Source organism: Rhagoletis pomonella, unplaced genomic scaffold, assembly GCF_013731165.1.
Source record: "Rhagoletis pomonella isolate Grant_MI unplaced genomic scaffold, Rhpom_1.0 Rhpom_scaffold_00004, whole genome shotgun sequence".
Classification (NCBI taxonomy): Eukaryota; Metazoa; Arthropoda; class Insecta; order Diptera; family Tephritidae; genus Rhagoletis; species Rhagoletis pomonella.
This window is the reverse complement of record NW_023458558.1, coordinates 81,715,794-81,726,389: the sequence shown is the minus strand read 5'-3', so window position 1 is coordinate 81,726,389 and position 10,596 is coordinate 81,715,794. Positions and strand designations below refer to the sequence as shown.

General features: G+C 35.6%; 1 protein-coding gene across 1 annotated transcript in view; it reads left to right on the top strand.

Moving 5' to 3' along the window:
* The window catches only part of LOC118738353 (homeobox protein abdominal-A-like), a 209,776-nt gene that overhangs the window by 43,169 nt on the left and 156,011 nt on the right, over positions 1 to 10,596 (top strand). Inside the window, exon 5 of the mRNA XM_036469275.1 lies at positions 6,680 to 6,727. Coding sequence (XP_036325168.1) covers positions 6,680 to 6,727 — 48 coding nt within the window. The remainder of the gene's footprint in view (positions 1 to 6,679; positions 6,728 to 10,596) is intronic.

Here is a 10,596-nt window from a genome sequence, read left to right as displayed (position 1 = left end):
TCGGCCAAAATCGCTTAGGCGGTTACAGCGCCAAATAAGAAGAAGAAACATAAAATAACTAATTTTTGTGTACAACAGGATTATCGGTTATTAAAACACACTTAGTAAAATTTTTCACTTAAACAAGCGTCATAGTGTTATTTTTTGAAGGCTTCTGAATATTTATTTTTAACGATTTTGTAGCAATTTTGCGACAAAATGTATTTTCCCCATGTAAAATACGTGGGAAAATTCAAAGCCTCGGCGGTGTGGGTAAATATTATTCGATTTCAAACTAAAAAAATTGGTGTCTCTATATTTTTGATATTCTTCAGATCTGGGGACTGGCTGGAGGAATAAACTTTTGAGCCACTCTAATGTACATATATTTGTACACTGTTTGTATGTACGTTTATTTGTCTTAGTGGCATTCTTGACAGACATCAATTATACATACATACATTGAGCGTTATTGTTTCGTTTGAGTGATGCAAGAATGTCTGAATAAATGCAGTCTTTGCTTCTCGCGCTAATTTTTTAAATTCATTACAACAAATAATTTACCGGCAACACTAGTAATTGTGCACAATTCCACTTGAATAAGTTTAAAGTAAAAACGCTTGCATTTCATCTCACTCAATAAAGGCGATCATTGTTTCTGGTGAAAATTTGCAGGACTGATAAGATTACTTTTATTAAAAATCATAGGCCTTACGCCCTACTATTCTCCGTCAATAGTTTGTTATTGTGGCAGTTTTTATTTAGAATTTTGGCATATGCATGTAACTCCATTATGGGTGTTTCCATTGTCACTTTTCGTCATCATATTTACTATCTGACAATCAAGCAGATTGTGACATTTCGTGTTCCCATACCCAATAGCTAAAATCCTTAAAAGGTTATTACATGTATATTAGAGTGGTTCAAACATTTTTTTTTTTGAAATTCATAACCGCTACCTCAAATTATTGTTATTTGTGATAAAAAAAGGAAAATATGTTTTTTATAAAAATGCTTATGTTCTCAATATTTTTATTATCTTGACATGTTAAAATGCAGCTAAAAATTTGTTTTTTACATATAATTACTCTGGTATTATTGGGGAACATTCCCTTAATTACATACCTGTTTTGGACAGTTAGAATGGGCCTAGTGCCCGAAAATATGCTCTCGAAAAGAGACTAGTAAAATTAAAACGTTGATACTGAACGATTTACGCATTATCATGGGTTGGAACTTGTTACCAGGGGGTCTCTGGGGTTGCTAATTGGGAATCTGTAGTCAGATTTTCGAAATTCAAAATGGCGGATCCAAAATGGCGGTAAATTTTTTTTAAATGATTGGATTTGATCGAAACACGGCACTCAAGAGTTTTTGTGGTCGCCGATTACGAATCTGAAGTCAACATTTTTAAATTCAATATGGCGGATCCAATATGGCGATCAAATTAAAAAAAAAGTACTAAAATTAAAACGTTGATACTGAGCGATTTACGCATTGTCATGGGTTGGAACTTGTTACCAGGGGGTTTCTGGGGTTGCTGATTACGAATCTGATGTCAGATTTTCAAAATTCAAAATGGCGGTTAAAGGTTTCAAACAAATCCAATCATTTTTTTAAAGTTGGTCGCCATTTTTGATCCACCATTTTGAATTTTGAAAATCTGACATCAGATTCGTAATCAGCAACCCCAGAAACCCACTGCAAACGTGTTTTAACAACCCTTGACAATGCTTAAAACGTTCAGTATCAATGTTTTAATTTTAGTACTTTTTTTTTATTCGGTCGCCATATTGTGTCCGCTATTTTGATTTTAAAAAAATCTACTTCAGGTTCGTAATCGGCGACCCCAAGGACTCTCGAGTGCCGTGTTTTGATCAAATCCAGTCATTTAAAAAAAAATTGACCGCCATTTTGGATCCGCCATTTTGAATTTCGAAAAACTTACTTCAGATTCCTAATTTGCAACCCCAGAAACCCCCTGGTAACAATTTCCAACCCATGACAATGCGTAAATCGTTCAGTATCAACGTTTTAATTTTACTAGTGTCTTTTCGAGAGCATATTTTCGGAAACTAGACCCATTCTAATTGTCCAAGACAGGTGTGTAATTAAGGGAAAGTTCCCCAATACTACCAGAGTAATTATATGTAAAAACCACATTTTCAGCTGCATTTTAACATGTCAAGAAAATAACAAAATTAAGAACATCAGCGTTTTTATAAAAAACCGACCAGCGCGACCTCTAAGAAAACTTTTTTTTCAAAATAAAAAAAATACGTGTCTCTTTTTTTACACAAATAACAATATTCTGATTTAGCGTTTATGAATTTCCAAAAAGAGTGTTTTTATGAACCACTCTAATGTATATGTATAAATAGCTAGCAAGTTGTTTAAAACGTGTTTTAGCAAAATTTTTGCAATTTTATTGCGGATTTCGGTAGAATACCCATCCAGTATAAATTGGAAAAAAATTTTATTTAAGCAAGCTTCAGCTTTACAACGTTTTTTCGCAACTTTTTCTTGTAAGAAAATAAATGGGTCGATTATCGATAGCAATCGAACTTCAGTTGTGTTGCTAGTTGCCAAAACGATATTTCACATGGCAACTGGCAACTTTCAACTGACAACTGGAGTTGCTACAAAGTGTGTATACAGGCGACAACATTTTTGTGGTTGCTGGGAATGTTTTTGGAGCGTATTTAGGAGCGAAAATTGAAAAGTGTGTCATATATTTTACTTTTTAATAATTTCAATGATATTAACATTTTGCAATGCAGTTTGCTGTTACAGAATATGGTGAAAATAACTTAACATTTTAGTTCCCGTGGAGTATGCCCTTTTGGCGAAACAATAGCGACCACTCATTGCAAATTTTTTCCTTTATCAACTGAAGCATCTCCAACCACACCAAGTTTTCCAAATTGAAGTCATTGCTGTGGCACTTCCTTCTGCGAAAAATCGAAGAGGTGCGCAAGCTTTTATGAGCGGAGGCATTGAAGTTGAACGAAGTGGTTCATCTGTTTATTAACCAATTATACTACAGCTTCTTTTGGAAGTTATCAATATGCTTTGAAAATGAACACAAAACGATATAAAATAAAAACCTTGAAAGTATTAACTTTTGCTTACAGTGCACGCGGTAGATCTAGAGGATTGGAATTATCCTTTAAATTTCGCCTGATTGAGGCCGCGTTCATGTACTTCGCTTCCTCTTAAACAAATAAACGAGATGAACTTAGCTATTTTGCTGTCTTTTCCTTCTTCTTCTTTCATTATTTTAATAATTTAATTTTACTCGCACAGCTTGTTTACGGCCACTTGCTGGTTGTCTATCTGTCAAATTTTGATTATCAATAACTCTACAGCAACTGACGATAGTTGGCATTCGTAATACAAATTTTCTTTCCAGTTGCGTTGCCAGCTGGTAACCGAACCGTGGTTGCGTTGCTATCCGTAATCGACCCAAAAATCTTATTTGAGACTGCGTATTAAAAAAAAAAGATACAACCTACAGTATATAAAGAATTTGCTCGACCACGAAGTTCAAATAATAACTCCCGCATTTACATATTCGCATATTCGCATCTAATTCTGCTTATTCTTATTCGCGGCTGTAACGATCTAAACGATTTTTCTGTGCCAATTAACACCAATTGGAGAAGTCAAGTGAAGCGGAGTCCTTCTCCACTTGGTCTTTCCATCGCAGTGAAGGCCTCGCTCTTCCTCTGCTACCACCAGCGGGTACCGAGTCGAATACTGGAGCGTTGGTGTCCTTTCGAACAACATGGCCAAGCCAGCGGAGCCGCTGTACATCGCTGTACAGCTCATCGTCTGCGGTACTCGCCCGTCACCAATATCTTCCGCAAAATCTTCCTCTCGAATACTCCAACAGGCGTCATTTTCCATGCTTCTGCGCCATATACATACCAACACGAGCATGAATTGCCTACCCAGTTCAAATTAGCACTTATTGGCAAGAGTGATTCTGCGTTGGATTTCGATGCTGTGTAAATGCGTAAATGCTGGTTCCCAAGTAGACGAAATTCTCGTCTCAATCTCGACCCTTACGTCCTCGCCTTGAAGCAAGCGCCTCGCAATATAAACATGTATTCGATTAAGAAACCACCCCTTTCCAGCAATAGGTTGTGCGCTCGGTCTGGGACCAGCTATGTAGAAACCCCTTCCACCGAAAAAATAATAGCATTTAATTATCTGTTCAAAAATAATAATGTCTTAGGTTAGGTAATATCGAAGATATGAGCGCTACAGTAAATAACTATTTTCGAAAATGAACTATATTCATTTAATAGCAGATAGTTTTCCGAGCCACGCAGTGTTTTAAATTTGATACCCTGATTTATTTCATATATAAAGGATTTTATAATAAAACTATTTTTTAGGGGCCTGCAACTTGTTTAAAAAGTGTCCTAAATCTACATTCTTCTATCGTATGCTTCATATTACCGGCTTTAAAAATCTGGTTTTAATATTTCATCCCCTAAATTTGAGCTATGTGTATAAATTTCATATATATCTTAAATAGAATTATGACTTACAAACAGTGCACGGACTTCGAAAAAATTAATAGTTGTAGATTTTACATAGGAAAATGGTTGAAGTTATTAGATTTTTTTTAAAAGAAACAATACTAAAGAGTTCGTACGCATATAGGATGAAGCTTGGCGAATTCATAAAAGGTGCTGCTAACAGAGGAGCTTGATTTTCACAACAGTGGTTCTTAATGCCAAAATGAAGTATGTGCTGTACATTTGTTGTAGTTCTTACTGGCATTGTGTGTAAAATTTGTTAGTATATGTTTTTGTCCTGCGAAAATTCCATGTCACCATGCTGTGTATATTTTTTATACCCGAGCGCACTTGTGCACAAGAGTATTATAACTTTGTTCACAGAACGGTTGTTTGTAACAGGCAAAACGAATCGAGATAGATATAAACAAATGTATACATAAATGATCAGAATAAAAAGAGGAATCGATTAAGCGGTGACTGTCTGTCCGTCCGTCCGTCTGTGCACACGATAACTCGATTAAAAATTGAGATATCTTAACGAAACTTTGTACGTGCACTTCTTTTAGGCGTAGGACGGATGGTATTGAAAATGGGCAAAATCGGACAATAACCACGCCTGCCTTCCATATAACGGTAATTTTCAGAAATACGAAAACTGCGATATTTTAGTAACTGCTGAAGATTATTTACTCAAATTTGACATTTACAATAATTTTTGGACGAAAAATAAGAATATTATAAGTTTTTGGAAAATGAAAGTAGCCACGCCCACTTATGATTATCTTGGTAACCGCTGCACCAATTGCTTCCAAGCTTGGCAAAGTTGTTAGCCTTGCTACAGCATACCAAATGGCCGAAAGTTTTTTTAAATCGGACAATAACCACCCCCACATCCCATATAACGGTAATTTGGAGAAATACGAAATCTTTGATAAATCAGTAAATATAAAAGATAACTTATTCAAAATTGATGCTTGTAACAATTCTTTACCAGGAAATAAGCTTATGATAAAATTTTGTAAAATGGGAGTGGCACCGCCCACTTATGATCACATATATGTATCTCGGTAACCGTTCTACCAATTTCTACCAACCTCGGTGTGGTTACTGTGCTTGCCACATAAAAGCAAAGCGTTGAAAATTATTGAAATCGGACTAAAATTTAGGCCGCTTTTCATATAACGGTAAATTTCAGAAATGCTTGAAACTTCAATATTTTTAAATTTAAGGACGCTAATAACCAATTTTTCTAAGAAAAAGAATGATGCACATTCAAACACAATAATAATAATACTACGTCACCTTTATTTTGATACTGACTTTACCTTTATTCTTATCATTTTTTGTAGCCAGCATTTCCTCAAGGTAAATTTTGTAGTTAATGGGTTAACGCTTTAACAAATTTGTACTTATGACAGTACATTTCCAAAGCACATGTGTTTATGCTTATACGTCGTTCATCGCTGTCGCTATAAGTTGAAAGCGAAAAAACTTAATAATAATAATAGATTGGCGCTTACACAATATGTTAGTGTTTCTCCTCCGATTTGTGGTGTGCGCCTTGATGTTATCTCGCAAAGGGGAGGGACCTATAGTTTTACACCAACTCCGAGCGGCGATTGGTTTTTTATGAGTAGCTGGTTTTCATGTCAGAAATACAATCGGCCTGCCGAGGTGGCCGATATTAGAAAACAATGATTTTTTTCTTTTGTTTTTGATGTTAGTCCGAAACTGGGCTCGATACCAGGCTCTGCGGAATGGTAGTGTGCACTTCTAACGTGTACACCACAGCGACCGCCACATAGGTATGCTTAAGGCACGTTCATAAATACATATATATATACATACATACATAAATGTATGTATCCTTTAATTCATTATAACTATGACGCCCATAGGAATGAGCCCGCGAAGGTCAGAAGTTTAAAAGACATTGGTGAAGTTAACATTGTAATAACCGCCGCAGGGAAATTCATTAACTTTTTTTTTGTTGGGAGACGCTTGATGCACATACATTCATATGTTTGTATGGCAGTAGCTGTGAAGTGACATAGCCTAGCTACATATGTCCTTTTTGGCCAAGGTCACTGAAGAAATTTTAGGCTAAGTATATTCACTGTATGCGTTAAAATATTAAAGGCTTAATGTGTTTTTCTTTCGTTTTTTAGATTGGATGGGAAGCCCCTTTGAGCGAGTCGTCTGCGCAGATTTTAATGGTAAGTACCCACATTTTCTATTCCTGTGTATGAATTTTCGTTGAAAAAGTTAAAAACAATGCTTCAAAAAATTTTAGTAAGTGTGGTGATTAAGGCGTTGATTTTTTACCATTGTCCTCTAGCGCTATTCACAAATATTACGAATACCGCGTGAGGATGCGCATGTACATACATACCTCCTTTACCAGAAACATTGTCCTTGAAAACGAAAAAACTATTCGCAGGTACATATGTATTTTTGAACATACATATGTACATAGATATTATACACATATTTGACTAGAAAGCATTTACTTTTTTATTGTTTTTTACCTTCTGTCTGTTAAAGATATTAAACCCTTCTGAGTTTTTTTTAGTTAAGGGCGTAAAGATTTAGAACCCCGAGTTCGTTCAATTTATGTGAGATAACTGTTATAAAGGACTTCCACGAAGTACATTAAATTATTTAAGTACACAAAAAATGAGCACACAATTTTATCTTTAGTACGCTGAATTTTCAATTACATACATACATGTATGTATGCATGTGTACGCTTGAATAATATTGTACTACAAGGAAATATTACCTTATGCATTACTTTTTTAGTCTACATAAAACTCTCAAACTTTGTTTCGTCACTTTTACGTTTAAATTAAAAAGCAAGAACTAAAACGATCGCAACAATCAGTGGCAACATCAACGCCCTGCCACATGGCTCATTTGCAGCAATCGTAACATCGCGCAACTGTGAAATATGCCTGCCACATTGGCGAATTCGCATTTGAGTCGCCGACGTGGAACAGTAGCTGTTGATGGCTATGCCGCAATGTAGCTTTGTTGTTGATTGCAGCAATTACAATTGTTGCTGCACTTTTACGAGCTCACCAACCTATTGTTTTTGGTTTGTTGTGACGGCAATAGCCTTCAAATTATGCTCCTCAGTTGTCGTTCCTTTGTACTGATGCAATAAAACACAGCCGAAAAACAAATAAAATCCGCACTTAAAATCTGCTGTTTGTGGATCCACCTTCTGTACCTCCGCCGCCCATCTACATGAACTTCGGTGTTTTGCACCTCTCCGCTACTGAGGCTCACCCTCTGTCTACCGTTCTGTTGTCGCTTGCGTTTTGTTTTTTGTAGTTTTCGATTTGTTGTGTTTATGTAATTCGAAGCCTGGCTACAGGCGCAATGGGGCGCAACATTGGGCTGCGCTAATGGAAAGTGGATACCAACCGGCAAACATATGGACATATTACATACATACATTTGTATGTAGTGGGGATCGGTTTACAGGGAAGGCAACACACTGCAAACGCGAAAAAATATTTATGTATATTGTATTTTCTACAGTGGGAGCCAAATATTAACCATTTTGTATGCCTTTTTTGAGCATTTCTTCTTTCTGTTTGTTTATGCCTCTTTACGAGATTAAATCTCAAAACAAGCAACAGAAGAACGTGATTTCATGCTGCTTGGGTTCTGACACAATGGTCAGATTGTTAGTTGGGGAGAGGATGGTTAACGGTGTTCTTGCCCCTCTGATGATTGAATGGTCAGTTCGTGTGCTCGGCCGGTTCCAGTCCGTTTGAAATTTCAGCTTTTATATTTACTACGTTTCACGACAAATAAGTCATTGGCGGCGAACGCTGGCTCTGTTTGTGTAGGTACACCTTATTGCATTGACATGTATGTACATTAGGGTGGTCCAAAAATACGCGTGAAAAGTAAAGTCGGAATTTTTATGCTCTCACCCCCTGGGATTGTTCTATGCCGAAAAAATATACCCCTATTTTTTTATTTTAAAATCAAAAAATATTTAGAGGTCGCTCAAAGCGCCCAAAGTTTTTCATGTATTTTGTATGGGGAAAAAACAACTTTTCGTATAAATGGTATAGAATTCTTAAAAGTAAATATTTTTCAATCGGATAACCCTGTTTCTCTGCAGCAGATTCCCAATAATAATACTAAATTTTTTATTTAGCCAATTTTTCATCGCAACTATAATTTACAGGTCCGCCAAAAACCCTGAAAAATTCAATGGGGGACCAATAAAAATCGTTAGTATTAAAAAATGTTTAAATACGCAATTGGGTATTATTATTGAAAGTCTCCTGAAGATAACCAGAGTTTCGTCGGTGTCGGTAAATAGGGGAAATTTCCCCTCCCAAATCCGAGTCGGTCGAGAAATCCGAGTTTAGTTAAGAATTTCAATTACACTCTTGGTATTGTAATTCTACTTCCATAACAATTTCGTGCTAATTGAAATTTTTTTCTGATACGAAATTGGCCATTTCTTATACATTTTGTCGCTGAACTCATATCTGAAAAATATGCGCAGCATACTAAAATACATCTCTTGTCCTTTCACAAGCCGCACAGTGTGATTTTGGAACACTGCACCCGAATTAGTCGTAGCGCTTTCGACAGAAGCAGCATTTTGATACGAAACAAAATGGTTTTGAAAGCTAAAGTAAATCCCTTTCAATTGTGGCCACTGAGCCACAATTACCCCTTGACATTAAAAAACATTGGTAAGAAGTAGTTTTCTTCGAAAAGAAACATGCAAAATACGCGGGATTTATTTCAAAACAAAAAATTTATGTATTTTTTTATTATACTAGTATTATAGATTTTGAGACGAGCAACACGATTCCACTGTTCAAAATTCGAAGAAAAATTTGAACACCTTAATTTAAAAAATGCATTATTTATTGCATTTTTTCTATTTACATGCAGCTGTGCATCCTTCACTCAATTTTCCCCTCAAAAATCCCTCAAACAATAAGTGCAATTCAAGACCTTTAATTTGAGCCAAGGTAGAGGGCCTCTAGGCCCTCTGAGAGCCAAGTTATACCAATTTTAAACCAAACTTCGAAACTGCGGTACAAGTTTTTACTCCGAAATTAGAAAAAAAATTGCGTAAAATGTCGAATGAAATATCGAAGTTTAACTTTAGAATCGTAATAATTTAGCTCTCAAAGGGCCTAGAGACTTCTACCGTGGCTTAAATTAAAGGTCTTGAATAGCACTAAAAGTCATTTGTTTTTTCGAGTTAGCTCTAATATCTTATTTTTCAGTCGAGAAATTTAATTTTGAAATTTTAAAATTAGTAAGGTGTATTTTTCTCAAAAACATATGATTTGTAAAAATATAAATTAATTATAAACAATATATAATATAATAAAATAAAATGTCTATCATACTTGGGCGTACAAAATTTTTGATTCTTATTTCCCCTCCCAAAATCGAGCTCACGATCCGGCCCTGTATACTTAAATATGTAGATACATGAGATGAAATGCCTTTGCATAACTGCAGAATGTTCATCGCGGACATATTTTGTACCCAAAAAATGTAGTGTTCATTTATCTATTACAAGAAATTAAATTTATTTGCAAATTTTCGCTCAACCACATTATTATGTTTTAGTTTGAAATAATGCTACTGAAGACCTGTACTTTTTGATAAAAAAAATCAGCATAAAAAACTAAAAAAAAAACAAAGCAATAAATTTATATTTAAGTACGAGGTGTATTTTTACAACGCTTTTATCAACTTGCAATGTTGTGTTCCAGAAACTTTCAATGTTGTGGATCCAGAAGCTTTCAATGTTGTGTGTCCGACACCAAAGCAAAGCTTTGAAAAGCTCCTATAAAAAAGCATAGTGAATAGGGCGAGGTAGATGACATCTAGATGTCGCCCTATGTACTACGTTTGCTACACCGGAAATAGACGACACACCATTTCTTTAAATAAAATTAGTTTGACTATTGTCAACTAAATCGAATGCTTTGTAAGTGAAGTGACTTGTGGACCAATTGAGGTATAGGTGGACCAGTTGGTAGCCACTTTGGGACCAGTTGGTAACTAGTTCGTGGGACCAGTTGGT